The following is a 15527-nucleotide window of genomic DNA, read 5'->3' as shown; positions in this document are numbered from 1 at the left end:
TCGCTTGGTCTATGTCTAAAGGTAAACAAACCCACTGTTACTGTATATCTTAGTCATCCAAACCAATGAAGTCTAGAAGTCTAAAAAAGACATGATTATTGAACACTGCCAGCTTGATTTCCAACTATAAAAATTAATAGTGTTTTACATAAACATCCCAAAGCTCTGGCTGTGCATTTTTAATTTACCTTATTTATGGTGTTTGTTTGTTTTTTAGCATCTTTATTGGAGTATAATTGCTTTACAATGGTGTGTTAGTTTCTGCTTTATAACAAAGTGAATTGGCTATACATATAATCCCCATATCTCTTCCCTCTTGCGTCTCCCTCCCTCCCACCCTCCCTATCCCACCCCTCTAGGTGGTCACAAAGCACCGAGCTGATCTCCCTGTGCTATGCGGCTACTTCCCACTAGCTATCTATTTCGTAGTGTATATATGTCCATGCCACTCTCTCACTTTGTCACAGCTTACCCTTCCCCCTCCCCATATCCTCAAGTCCATTCTCTAGTAGGTCTGTGTCTTTATTCCCATCTTACCCCTAGGTTCTTCATGACCTTTTTTTTTTTTTCTTAGATTCCATATATATGTGTTAGCATATGGTATTTGTTTTTCTCTTTCTGACTTACTTCACTCTGTATGACAGACTCTAGGTCCATCCACCTCACTACAAAAGATCCTCATCACTTTTCAACATTTTTCAATAGTCATTTTAAAATTTTGTACAAATCTTTCTCATTAATACTCCACAGAAGGAAAGGTTCTGTGGGATTCTTCTTCATTTGATTTGAGGAGTATTTCATAAAAGTATAAGATATTAACAAATCTAGCAACTAAACTTTTCATAAGTACATGTATATATATTTAATATGGAAATAAGAAAGTATAACCATCATTAGTTAAGCAAATAATTCATATCTATACAAATATGCATATATATGATATATATGTGTACATAACTATTTCTTATCATGTCTAAAATAATGCACTGTGAATCCCACTACTGGGCATATACCCTGACAAAACGATAATTCAGAAAGAGTCATGTACCACAGTGTTCATTGCAGCTCTATTTACAATAGCCAGGACGTGGAAGCAACCTAAGTGTCCATCGACTGATGAATGGATAAAGAAGATGTGGCATATATATACAATGGAATATTAGCCATAAAAAGAAATGAAACTGAGTTATTTGTAGTGAGGTGAATGGACCTAGAGTCTGTCATAATGAGTGAAGTAAGTCAGAAAGAGAAAAACAAATACCGTACGCTAACACATATATATGGAATCTAACCAAAAAAAAAAAAAAAGTTCTGTAGAACCTAGGGGCAGGAGAGAAATAAAGACACAGACGTAGAGAATGGACTTGAGGACATGCGGAGGGGAGAGGGTAAGCTGGGACGAAGTGAGAGAGTGGCATGGACATATATACGTTACCAAATGTAAAACAGATAGCTAGTGGGAAGCAGCCGCAAGGAGATCAGCTCGGTGCTTTGCGAAAACCTAGAGGGGTGGGATAGGGAGGGTGGGAGGGAGACGCAAGATGGAGGAGATATGGGGGTACATGTATATGTATAGCTGATTCACTTTGTTATAAAGCAGAAACTAACACACCATTGTAAAGCAATTATACTCCAATAAAGATGTTAAATTAATTAATTAAAAATAATGCATTGTAGATTTGCTTTATTATTTTTGTTATTATCAAATGCATGTCTCAGTATATCCTCACATATCAGTTATTTATATGAGGACACCGAAACTAAATGACTTACCCAAGGTAACACAGCCAGATTGTTTACTAAACTGGGTTGTGATAAAACATTTAGTCTGTGTTATAGATGGTTTTTATATGTGCAAATTTACTTCTTAGCATGATCTTTTATCTTGCGATTAAATTTCCAAAGGGCATTTTTGACACTCACATTAGCTTAGTTCAAGGAGAAATTAATTTCCTCTTGAAAAGTGTTGTGAGTTTCAAAATATCCCCTGTGCATGTCTGCTGAAAAGGTTATTTGTCTTACAAATGTTCATGGTAAAGATATCTAAGCTTTTATTTAGCATACGTATCTTTATATACATAGCACTCATTATAAGTTAATGAGATCAGTTTTCTGTAGTGACTTTTGGAAACTAGTCTCTAACTTTATGATTATGCTGTATGTTTCACATCTTATTTAAATATTATTTTGGCCTTTAATTTTTAACCTTAAGTTTCATTACTGTGTTATACAATTTCATCTGAATAGCCATACAAAAACACATTATAACTATTCAACTCTAAATTTATGTAACTAAAAGTAGCTCTTCTAGTCTTTGTTATTATAATCAGTATTTTAAAACTCAGGCCAAGGTTTTTGATCAGCAAAGACACTGTGGACATGAGCTGCAAACATTGCCACAGCTGGAGGAAACCATTGGAACGCAGGCAACGGCACTTCTGCAGAATAAGTTTTTTCATTCCCAAACTGTGGAACAGCTCAAAAAACAAGCATCTGGAAGAATATGTGGCAGCTGGAAAATCCCCTGACCACACATTTTAAAGCCACATTTTAAGATGCTTGTGGTTTAATGTATACATAATTATTCTAACATTTACTAAAATAAAAATCAGTTATATATTACTAAAATACTATATTATTGATTTTATTTTATATCAGGATAATTTTGATTGTCTTAATTTCATTAAATAATTTCCTAGAACTCACTCACGTGCTAAGTAGAAACCTAGAGAATAATTTACATTTTTCTTTTTGGTGAAGGTTTAAATAAATTAAAACTTAAGCCATATGATCTAGCAATCCCACTTCTGAGCATATATCTGGAGAAAACCATACTTCAAAAAGATACATGTACCCTAATGTTCGTTGCAGCAAGACATGGAAGCAATTTAAATGTCCAGAAAGATGAATGAATAAAGAAGATTGTTTTATATATATATATATAAACACACACACATATACATGCAATGGAATACTACTCAGCCATAAAAAAGAATGAAATAATGCCATTTGCAGCAGCTTCAGTGGACCTAGAGTTTGTCAAACTAAGTGAAGAAAGTCAGAAAGACAAATATCATAAGATATCACTTATATGTGGAACCTAAAATATGATACAAATGAACTTGTTTACAAAACAGAAACAGACTCACAGACACAGAAAACAAACTTATGGATACCAAAGGGGAAGGGAGGGGAGGGATAAATTAGGAGTTTGGGATTAATAGATACAAACTACTATATATAAAACAGATAAACAACGAGGTCCTACTGTATAGCATAGGGAACTATATTCAATATTCTATAATAAACCATAATGGAAAAGAAAAAATAAACAAAAATAACCCAAGGTCTTCAAGAACTGATTATTCCCTTTATTTTAACATGAATTCTTCTTTAATTAAAAAGATTTAATATTCAAGGATTATTTCATCTTCCTTCAAAAAATGGAGTCTTCATTTCTAGGGCATGTTTGAATTTAGAAGGAGAAAAAGATTTCGACTAAGGAGATTAAATATGCAAATATATGTATGTAGATGTGTATACATGCAATGCATGTGCTTTTCTTCAATAAGTTAATTTAGAGCTAATCTTTTGACAAAGATTCAATGGTTGTGTACATGAGTGTGTCTTAATCATTTCAGCAGTTCCACAGATAAAAGTTTCCCACAGAGGGAGAGAGGGAGGGAGGAAGGGAGGAAGGGAGGAAGGGAGGGAGGGAGGGAGGGAGGGAGGAAGGAAGGGAGGAAGGAAGGAAGGAAGGAAGGAAGGAAGGAAGGAAGGAAGGAAGGAAGGAAGGAAGGAACTCAGCAGGTCCAGGGTAACTCCTTATCTTGCCTTGTTTTATACTAGGTGTTATACAAATGTGTACAAATGTGTACAGCTGTTTTCCTTCAGTAAATGGAAATATTTATAAGAGGCCCTCTTGCAATTTCATGGCTGCTGACTACCATAAATCATTCAGAGAGAAGATGAAGATCCAACGAGTGAGCACTGCACACTGAAAATGTCACTGTAAAACTAAGGTGGAAAATGTCACTGTAAAACTAAGGTGGCAGAGACAATGGCTCAGGAATTGAACTCAAGACCCAAACCAGCTCTAATGAATCTGACTCTTACATTTTGTTATTCAACTTTGGTGGCATCTTTATCCTAGTTGAGCCATTTAATTTTATTTTAAGTGGAATGCCTTTAGCATAACATGAAATACTAAACTTTATTAATTCTATAAGATATTTTGCTATCCCCTTTCCTTTCTCGTGGCTATATAATGGCTATTATCGTCAGTCTTCTAAGGTGCCTTTTTTCTTTCATTTTTATTAGAATAACTAGGGTAATAATCTTGAGATTTTCACTGAAAGAAGTTCTAAAACTTTAGTCTTTTAAAGTTCAAAATAATTTATTAAAGGGTAACATAAGAAAATAGAAAAGTAAAGGGATAATCGCTGATACATAAATAATATGTGTGCATACACACATATAGATAAATTAAATTAGACAGATATAGCCTAATATTATTAAATCACAATTTTCTAGCTTGGGATATATTTTCAAAGGAAAATAGAAACGTATGCACCTAATTTTATTTATATACCAATTTTTCAGTTTGTTTTTTTTTTAATATTAGCCAAAAGGTAGTATGGTTTTTCTGTAAAGTTTTCTCGAGAAATATTTCAAGCCACTGTCAAGACATCACCTTTCTTTATAAGAGGAACTTAAATAATCCTCACACCTGCGTTTTCTGTAGCCAAATCATTCCATGTTTTATTTACGTATTGAATCAATACAACAGTTAGTTCACTTCTATTTTCTTCCACACGAAGCACTGGGAAAAAGGGATATTTTCCTTAGAGAAAATAAGTCTGGTAATAAGATTTTTGTTTTAGTTTTGTTATTAAGCAATTGAGAGAATCACTTGTATTCTCTGTATCTCAGTCATAAAACAGATCTTCTCAAAAGATGATTATTTCCCAAAGGTGGTGCATGGTTACCAAGTTGTTCAGAAGTGAGGGGACCATACCTTCTTTCTTTATAAGTCCCAGATGGCCCAGGTTCAGATTCTTGTATATAAAGAGACTGCAATTCAAAGCATTCCAAAGATATTACACTAACTGAACTTTTTGTGCTATTTCAACATCAATTCATGTTCTTTAGGTCCTCAGGAAATACTATAAAAAAATCTATTGCCATTTCAGTATTTCAGTATCAACTTCCCAAGACAGAGCTTCTCATCCCCCACCCCTTGAAAATAATCATGACCAGTTCTCTGTTATTGCTGTTGACAATTCCATTTGTCTCTCCTTCTCTGCAGCATCATTTCATTCATTTCATTTATTGATCACCTAACATTTCAGGCTCAATTTGCAGTTCTGAAAATACAAGGATGAATGAGCCATATTCTTTGAGTTTAAGGAGTTCATGGGATCGTCAGACCAAAACACATGACCAAAATCTAATACTTTATAATGGCATGTGTAAATCAAAGGGTATGATGTGAACAAAATGCAGATTACAATCTAAGATTTGAAGGATCAGGAGTTGCTAAATAGGGTTATCAGTTCTGTTTTAAAGGATGAAGAGTAATTATCCAAGTGAGGCAGAAGGAGGAGATAGGGCGTTCTAAACTAAGGAGAAAACATTTTGAAAAACTGAATATAAAGTACAGAGACTATATTGAGTATAGAAAATCACAAATATAACTGGTATATCAAATCAACCCTCCTTGGAATGAAAGTATAACACAGTTCTACTTTGCCTCTCATTTGAGTAAGGGTGTGTGAAAGTGCAAGGGAGATTGAAATTAATTTCAAAGAAAATGTAGAGTCACTGAAGAGGAGTGATATGGTTATATTTGAGTTTATAACTATGATTTGTTTGGCGAGTGGATTTAAAGAAAATAAGACCAACGAATGTAGAAAACAAACTTATGGTTACTAGGGGATAAGGAGGGGAGGGATAAATTGGGAGATTGGGATTGACATATACACACTACTATATATAAAATAGATAACTAACAGGGAACTCTATTCAGTACTCTGTAATAGCCTATCTGGGAAAAGAATCTAAAAAAAAAAAAAAAAGAGTGGACACATGTATATGTATAACTGATTCACTTTGCTGTACACCTGAAACTAACACAATATTTTAAATCAACTATACTCCAATAAAAATTAGTTTAAAAATATAAAATAAGACCAAAGACAGTAAACAAAAGAGATTTTTTTTTTCCAATTATCCATGCTGGATCTAGTAGTGATGGAGAAGAAAGGAAATAGGTAAGGAAACCTAAGGAAGTAAAATCTGTGTGCACTGAGTGATGTTTAGATGTGAGTGGGGAAGGGGAATGTGAGATCAAAGGAAAATCTCAGGTTTCCAGTTTGGTTGGATGAGTGGAATCTGTTATCAGCTTCTGCAGAGGTATGGCAGGAGGTGGAGTTCTAGAGCAGATGTTGAGCTCAATTTTAAATATGTTGAGTTCAGGTGCATACGGGACAAAGGGAAGATGGCCAGTGACACTTGTAACTATTAAAATAAATCTCAAGTGGAAACTCCTGGCTGAAAATTATAATATAGGTAGATATATAGATATAGATATATACATACATATATACATACATAGACATAGATTTAGATGTACATATCTATCTCCATAGATATTTTTTCTATAATTTCCATTTGGTACTTAAATTAATGTTAGTTTTTCTGCAAAGATTTATGTGTTTATTCATTACACATACATTTTTCTTTACATAGCAGAGCCTAGTAACTACAAATCCTTCTAAAATCTTGTCTGCTGATTCCATACAGATCATCTCAAAGTTGAACTCCATTGATTGCCTATTGTTGTTAACAGCCTGATTGAGATATAATTCACATAACTAAAATTTACCCATTTAACGTGTTTTTTTCAGTGGTTTTTAGTATAATACAGAGTCGTGCACTGATTGCCTTTTAAGTATTAGTCACATTTTAATGTTTCTTTGTATATCCAGTAACACAGGATTATATCCAACATTGTGAATGATACTTACAGAGACTCTGGATTCTGATATTTTCTCTCTCTCTCTCTCTCTCTCTCTCTCATCTGTCTATTCATATATATGGCTAAAGTGATAGTTAAATCTACAGAATGGGATGAGCAAGTAGTCAAGGGAAGTAGCACACCTGGGCAACATCAATGTGTACACTGAGTAGTCTACAAAGAAGACAGAAAAGAAAATGAGAATAAATAGAAGTTATATTATCACAGAAGCCAGATGATTTTTTCTAACTTAGAAATGTATGGGATTAACAGACACACACCACTATATATAAAATAGATTCAAGGATTTATTGTACAGTACAGGGAATTCAATATCTTATAATAACCTATAATGGAAAAGTATCTGAAAAAATATATGTCTAACTGAATCACTTTGCTGTATACCTGAAACTAACACAATATTGTAAATCAACTACACTCCAATAAAAAAAAATCCTTAACTTCTAAATTCTATCAAGATTACTTGTTCCCATTTCACTATAAATATCATATATGTTTGATAAAACATTCTTATACACATATTCATCCTTCCAGAATTTTTTTTTAATTGCAGTTGTAAATAAAGGGGAAAAAAACCTTGCTTTTTAAAAAAATTCCATGACTGTCCGGTAAATATGGATTACTCCTTTTTCTGATGGGGGGTGAAAGAGAGTACTGGTAACTGTTTTGTGATCAATATCTTTTCATCCTCTGCTCTTCACCATATGTGAATTTAGCCATTTAGGATGCTGCGTTTCTTTGGGGTTACAGGGCAGGAGTTCTTTAGCACATTATCATTCCATGATTATGTATACAGACCTTGGATTTACCTCTCTTTCTAGAAATCTATCTCATCAGGAACATGAATTTATCACTTTGAACTTTATCTGTGATGGAATTTTGTTAAAATCGCTTTGAAATCCTCACCATAAAACTATACTGTTGTTACTTGTTTTCTTTAAACAGTCTTTACAGCTATTTTTTTATAAATGGAAATTGAAAGCCTCTTTATCTGAGTAATTAAATAAAGTACAAGTTGCTGCATATGAGAAGAGATTTTTAAACCCAACAAATAAAAAGTCTTTCTGGGATAAGTCAATTGCTTTTCTGGTTAAATAAGTGCTGTTGCCGTTATTGTTATCAATGAGAATGTTATCAGCTTAGAACTTGAATTCTGATTCTAATTGTGTTTTCAGAAGAAATATATGTTTTCTTCTATAATTTATTTGAATGAATTAATCATTGTGAAAAGAAACTAAAGTGCTTATCTAATGAGCTACAATCATGAGCCTCTACTATATATAGCACTTCTGTGATTTTGTTCAAGTATTTAAGGAATAAAAATACCAAATCTCACAATAAATACAGAAATGCTGAAGTACACATATTTATATCATGGTATAAAAAATCTGAGATAAATGGATAGATGATAAATAGATAAGTATAGATGAAACAGTATCAGTCAGCAGATGAGAACTCGTCTATTTCTCAAGCTAGTAATATTTCCAGACCACACTGTTGTAACAGACTGAATACTCGTATTAAAGAGTAAAACATTATTGTTATCCTCAATTATATGTTTTCCAACTTTATTGAGATATAACTGACATATAATATTGTGTAAGGTTAAGGTGTACAATGTGATCATTTGATACACATGTACTTGTGTATGAGGTCAGTTAACACATTCGTTTCTATGGGAAGAACATTTAAGCTCTACTCTCTTAGCAACTTTCAAATGTATAATACAGTATTGTTAACTATAGTCACCATTAGGTTGGTGGAAAGGAAAGTTTGCTTTATTTCGGAAGCCAGCAACGGGCAGACTCCTGTCCAAAGGCTGACTCCCCCGCCACTGACAATCAGTGGGCAAGAGCCTAAGAGCTTTTATAGACGGAGGGAGGGGGCTACATGCAGAAACAGCACAGTCAGCTCTGACAGTCATCTTGAAATTGGTCATGCAGTGGTCTAATCAGTGTCATCTTGATTGTTTTAAGTACAGTTAGTCTTTAGTTCCAGGGTTGGTTTGTTCCCATTTTTTTGAGGCCAGTTCTCAGAATTGTGGCAGTTTATGTCATGACTACAGCCTGGTCATCATGTAGTTAACTTCTTCCACCTGGTGTGGGTTTCAGTATCTACAAGACAGCTCACAGGATTACGGCTCAGGATATGATCTATAGCCCTTGAGGAGGAACTAGAGGTCCTTGGCTTTGCTTAATGACTAAACTATTATTATTTGGTCTCCTTTGACTGTTTTCCTTTGTTTCTGCATTTTCTCACTTCTCTGATTAAACTTACGCTTTGGCTAAAGTTTTTCTACAGACAAAAGGCAGGTGAAGGACCTGGCGGGTAAGGACCATAGGGTCCTGCTCTGTTTCAATATCACTCAGCATAATGCCCTCAAGGTCTGTAGAGGTTGTGGTAAATGGCAAGACTTCCTTCCTTTTTATGTATGGGTACAATTCATATATATAATTCCACTGCATATACATAACATATATATAATTTCACATTTTCTATATCCATTTGAGGCAGGCTGGGACCCGGGACCTGAGACACTTTGCTGCAGTGCTTGCACCTGGACAAACATCTCCTTGAGCAACAAAATACAAAGAAACTATAAGGGACTAAAAATAACTGCATGCATGCGCAGTTGGGACAAATTATGAACAACAAGATACAAAAAGACCAAAAACCCAACTGCCACTTCTGAGGAGTCAGGAGCACAAGCAGGCAACTGCGCACCCCCTGCACATGCCACTACCAAGGGGTGGGCAGACCACCCAAGTCCCCCCTCCGACCAGACCCCTGGACACACCCCTCCCCTCACCCCCTCAGGGAGTGAGCACCTGTTACTTGTTGTCACTCCCTTGCGCGGCAGTGGGAGTCCCAATAAAGCCTTGCCTGAATTTCTCGTCTATCCTCTTATCAATTTCTGTTGATTAAGGAGGCCAAGGACACTGATTGGTGACACATTCGTCCATAAATGAACACTTAGGTTATTTCCACTCTTGCCTATTATGAATAATGCTGCTATGAACATGGGAGTGCAGATATCTTGAGATATCTTTTCATTTCCTTTGGATATATATATATATATATATATATATATATACACACACCCCCAGAAGTGGCGAATTCCTGGATCATAATTCCATTTATAATTTTTTGATGAACCTCCATACTGTTTTCCACAGTGGCTTACACAATTCCCACAAGTGTTCCCTATTCTCCACATCCTAGATGACACTTCTAATCTCATCTTTTTAATGACAGCCATTCTAACAGGTGTGAGGTGATATCTCATTGTGGTTTGATTTGCACTTCCCTGATGATTAATGATACTGAACATCTTTTATGTACCTGTTGGCTATTTCCTCAATGATAATTTAAATCAATAGAGAGACAAAGCTAACACATGAAATGAAAAATAATTTTTGTTAAACTCTGTGGAAACAACTACGAGAGCAGTAGAAGTCTAGACTTCACATTTACTGAGGATCTAATTGCTGAGCACTTTCACACGCACACTCTTATTTAATCTTCACAATACTCTGTGGTGAGGTTATTAAGCCATTTTATAGTTAAGAAATGGAAGCTTGGTATGCTCAAGAAACCTGCCCTAATTCACAAAACATGACTCAAGTCCAGATTCATCTCATTCAAAGGCCCTTGTTCTTGGGACTTCCCTGGTGGCACAGTGGCTGGGACTCTGAGCTCCCAATGGGGGGGGCCTGGGTTTGATCCCTGGTCGGGGAGCTGGATCCCACATGCATGCCACAAATGGGAGTTCGCATGCCAAAGCTGGGGAGCCCGAGAGCCGCATCTAAGGAGCCCACGTGCCGCAACTGAGAAGCCAGCGAGCCACAACTAAGGAGCCCACATGCCGCAACCAGGGAGCCAGCAAGCCGCAACTGGGGGAGCTCGCCTGCCGCAACTAAGGAGCCCACCTGCTGCAGCTAAGACCCGGTTCGACCAAATAAATAAATATTAAAAAAAAAAAAGCCCCTGATCTTTCCATTATTCCACTGAAGTAGCAGTGGCAGAAGAAGACTCTAGTACATTTACCCTGTTTTCATGTAAAAGTAGATTCTGCATCTAAACTCTGTTTTGTATAACTGAAACTCCTTTATGTGGCATTAGTTTAGGTTAAAGGCACTTGAGTTTTGGGGGGATGGGGAGTACTTTTCTCTTTCCAACAGTAATATCACTCTCAATTTAACCCAAAAATAGTAGACCAAGAAGACTTTACATAATACAACTACCTAGCTTTGCCAACTAAAGACATCTTTAGAAAAGTGACTCGAGATTTAGACCCTAACCATATAATACAGCTCTGAGGTTTCAGAGTACTGATACGAGTTTTCGTAATTTCTAGTACATTTTTACCAAGTACAGCTACCTCTAATTTTTCCTTGTAGTAAACAAAACTGTGATCTTCATAAAAACAGACTACATTATGCACTTTTTTTTAACCACACATGGAACTAACATTATGCTAAGAGAGTAAAAGTTATGGTACTTGCTAAATATGTCTGAAGGCAAGTGCCTCACCACTGTCTAAGCAAATAATTACTCTACATTAAGAAACTTCAAGCTGGGCAGGAATTAGAGACAATCAGGAAATGCTATCGGTGAGAAATATAGAACTGTCTCATATATCTAAACTTAGGATTATCTTTCTCTCCCAAATATATGTATTTATTTTCCATAGTCTTCAAACTGTTGTCACCTTCAAAACACACTGAAAGTATACAGATCTTGGTAGCCTAGGCAACAGTGTTGTGAATGAGGAAGATGTCAAAGTTATCAATAGGTGGCGTATACCATTGCAACGTATTAATAACTTTTAGAGCACATTAGGTCTGAAGACATCTCAGTCACCTAAAAATACTGACAGGGCCAAGCTCAGCGGACAGTCAAGGTTTACCTCATTTTTTTTTTTAATATTTATTTATTTACTTATTTGGCTGCGCCGGGTCTTAGTTGAGGCATGCAGGATCCTTAGTTGCTGCACGCGGGATCTAGTTCCCTGACCAGGGATCGAACCTGGGCCCCCTGAATTGGGAGCGAGGAGTCTTAACCACTGGACCATCAGGGAAGTACCTACCTCATTCTTAAATACTATTTTGACTATACGTTCATAGTAAGTAAAAGAGACCGATGTTTACTGACCTCTATTAGAGGCCTCTCCAACCGGATTTCAGTGCTTACTGTCATCACCCTTATGCTTCAGATATTTTTTAGATCGAAAAAAAATATATAGAGGAACACTGATTCATTTATTCAACATGTATTTTTGAGCACTAACTGTGAAATAAGCCTTAATCTCCATGAGAGAGATTAACAACAGAGAACAACACAGACCAAGTCCATACTCTTATAAGCCTTACATTCTTGGGCATTATCCCTCACAGAGCATCATGATTTTATCCGTGAGGTGTCCCAGTACATGTGTGACACGTGACAGGCTTACTGCTTGAGAAATATTCAGCTAAAGTATGCCAAGTTTTGAAAGCACAAAATAACAGTTTATGTGCTCAAAATTTAAAGGGTCATTTCAATGCAGAGAAATGTGTCTGAAATATCTATGTAAAGAAAGGAAATATGAGCACTGGTATATTTAAGTATCTTTAAAGATGAACGTCATTAAATATTAATTAAAATCAAAATTAAGTAATTTAAAATAAAATAAATATTTTTAAATAAAATAAGCTAAAGCTACAGTGGCCACTGAAATAAGTTGTATATAAATTTGTGAACTCATTTTAGAAATTGGTAGAGTGAAGTTTAAAATAATTAAAATAGTTTTTATTTGATCCAAAAATTTTTTTCATTTTCTCTTGGTAGGATAGAGACTAAAACATATCATGGAATGTGACTTAATTAGACACTAGTGGAGTGATTTAGCAAGACTTTCTTACACTAAATAGAGAAATCATAATAAAAATAAATTAACTATATGCATTTTATGGTGTAAAGCATGTTCCAAACTTCATCTAGATTCAGTTTCTAGAAATACTTGAAATAGGGAAGATTGATCACTTCTGAAAATTACTAGAATTTTTCTTCTTGATCATTATTAGCAATATCTGCCCATTTATTAATTCCCAACCCCATTTTTTCCCTTCAATACCTCTTCTGTTCTAGTTTTATAATGTTACTCCTAAAATCTTTGTGTATCAACTAACCTAGTTCCTAGACCGGTAGTGAATTTATTTACCTATTACAGCCAGCCAGGTTTGGGTCAGACATTACTGAGTCTCATTTTGAGTTGGGAGTGATGTCCTGTTTATCCTGGCATTGAGTACAGTGTGATACCCAGACATACGATTTTCTTTCTGAGTGAACTGGAGCCAAGGGGATGAGTGTGTCTGGCTCTCATTTGGTTGGAAGTCTGGTGTAGAGACAGGCTAGGCTGGTCACTGAATGAGTCACTGGTGCTGGAGACCAACACCGATCTTTGGATGGATCTTTGGATGGAACATCGTACCATGTGCCATGCACCACTTTTGCTGGACAAAAGTCCCTTGAGGGCTTTGTAAGAATAAATGGATAAAATTAAATTTCATCCCCATCAGTCTTATGAGACTAAATTTTAGATTCATCATTCTTTTCTGTTCCTAGTTCTCTTTAACTTCAGTGGTCAGGAAAGTCAGTTTGTTCCATTTCTTACACATTCAACAATGGAAAACAATCCTTGGAGCCTCTTTTAAGATTATATTAAATATAATTATCTGGGGCTTCCCTGGTGGCGCAGTTGTTGAGAGTCCGCCTGCCGATGCAGGGGACACGGGTTTGTGTCCCGGTGCGGGAAGATCCCACATGCCGCGGAGTGGCTGGGCCCGTGAGCCATGGCCGCTGAGCCTGCGCGTCCAGAGCCTGTGCTCCGCAACAGGAGAGGCCACAACAGTGAGAGGCCCACATACCGCAAAAAAAAAAAAAAAAAAAAAAAGAATTATCTGGTTTCAAGTAGTAAGACCCTAATTACTGTTGAAAGAAGGTACCTGAAAGATGTACCTTGAACCTACATCCAATTTGTTTTACTCAGACAACAACCAAGGGAAACATTCACTGACAGAAATACAATCTATAGTCTAATTTGGTATGCAATGATATTTTCAGCAAGGCTAATTCCAACCTCCCAGAGAAAAGACTAATCTTCTTTGGTCACTGACACAAAAGAAGCTATACTTCAATAGCTATACTTAATTTCTCATATGGCACTTGCTATGTTCTCCAAAAATAAAATCACCAGTAGATATTAAATATTTATAATGCCTAATATGGTTTTAAAACATAATACTACATTTATCTATTTCTCAAAGCAAGCACATGAGCTAAACTATTACTGTAATTTTTATTAATTAATAAATTTAGGCACAGAGAGCTCAGGAATTTACCTAAACAAAACATAAATCACAACCAGTGCTAAGATTAAGCAAATTTTACTGCAGTAAATACATCTATAAAATCTGCTGTTTAATGTGAAACTGTGACTAATACCCACATTTGCTATATGATACATATGGAAGTTGTTTTATCTTTTGCTTTGTCATTATCACTGGGTTTCTAATCCTTGTCCGATAAGAAATTGAAAAATTGTTATATTTCTCTTATTTTTGTTTCTGTTCTTTTTATTTACTCTTTCTGATTTAGTTTTACAGGCTGATTTGGTCTTAAAGATAGCAATCCTGTGCGTATATGTCTGCATGATAGCAAACGAGTGATTTTTCCTTCTATGTGTAGTAACCTTAATGTGTTTTCTTATAGGTTTTCTTTCTCCCTTGGGCTGTATTCTGAGTGCACACTTGGACTCAGTCACTTTGAAGTCTATACATTCTTGTACAAAACGCCATGTTTTGTGGCGCCACGGCTCCTTTCGGATTGAATCCTCCCTTACCCGGTCTCCCAAAGATATCAAAAATTTGATCAGAAGTCTTAAACTGGCAGCCTATGAGCCAAATTCATTCAGTAAATGTATTTCTATTGCAATGATTGTTGTGGGTTGTAGTGTTCTGTTTTTATCTCTGCAATACATTTTAACTGAATAATTTCACATGTAAAAATCAGGAAATTTGGGGCTTCCCTGCTGGCGCAGTGGTTGGGAGTCCGCCTACCCGTGCGGGGGACGCGGGTTCGTGCCCCGGTCCAGAAAGATCCCACATGCCGTGGAGCGGCTGGGCCCGTGAGCCATGGCCACTGAGCCTGTGCGTTCGGAGCCTGTGCTCCGCAACGGGAGAGGCCACAACAGTGAGAGTCCCGTGCACCGCAAAAAAAAAAAAAAAAAAAAAAAAAAATCAGGAAATTTCATATAGTAACCTGGCTTCTTTTGAAAAATTATACTATTTGGCAACACGGAATCCACATCTTACAGACAGAAATCTTCTGGGTGTAATGACCACTCTTTTAGCCGTGACTAGTAGACATCAGTTTACCATAAATGCCAGCAATTGCTATTTTTCTTACCTTGGCTCACTTTATTCATATATTAATTGCCTGGTCCAAG

The 15527-nt window shown here is 36.0% G+C and overlaps 1 protein-coding gene across 1 annotated transcript in view; it reads left to right on the top strand.

The window, feature by feature from the left end:
• L1TD1 (LINE1 type transposase domain containing 1) overlaps nucleotides 1–10046 on the top strand; it is a 1087927-nt gene extending 1077881 nt beyond the window's left edge. The window contains exon 11 of the mRNA XM_089903542.1: nucleotides 9554–10046. Coding sequence (XP_089759668.1) covers nucleotides 9554–9687 — 134 coding nt within the window. The 3' untranslated portion in view covers nucleotides 9688–10046. The remainder of the gene's footprint in view (nucleotides 1–9553) is intronic.
• The last annotated feature ends 5481 nt before the right edge of the window (nucleotides 10047–15527 follow it).

This window comes from Delphinapterus leucas, chromosome 21 (assembly GCF_059928025.1).
Source record: "Delphinapterus leucas isolate spDelLeu-1000000601 "Yukka" chromosome 21, BTC_Dleu_Yukka2, whole genome shotgun sequence".
NCBI classification, from domain to species: Eukaryota; Metazoa; Chordata; class Mammalia; order Artiodactyla; family Monodontidae; genus Delphinapterus; species Delphinapterus leucas.
This window is presented reverse-complemented; position numbering and strand designations above follow the sequence as displayed.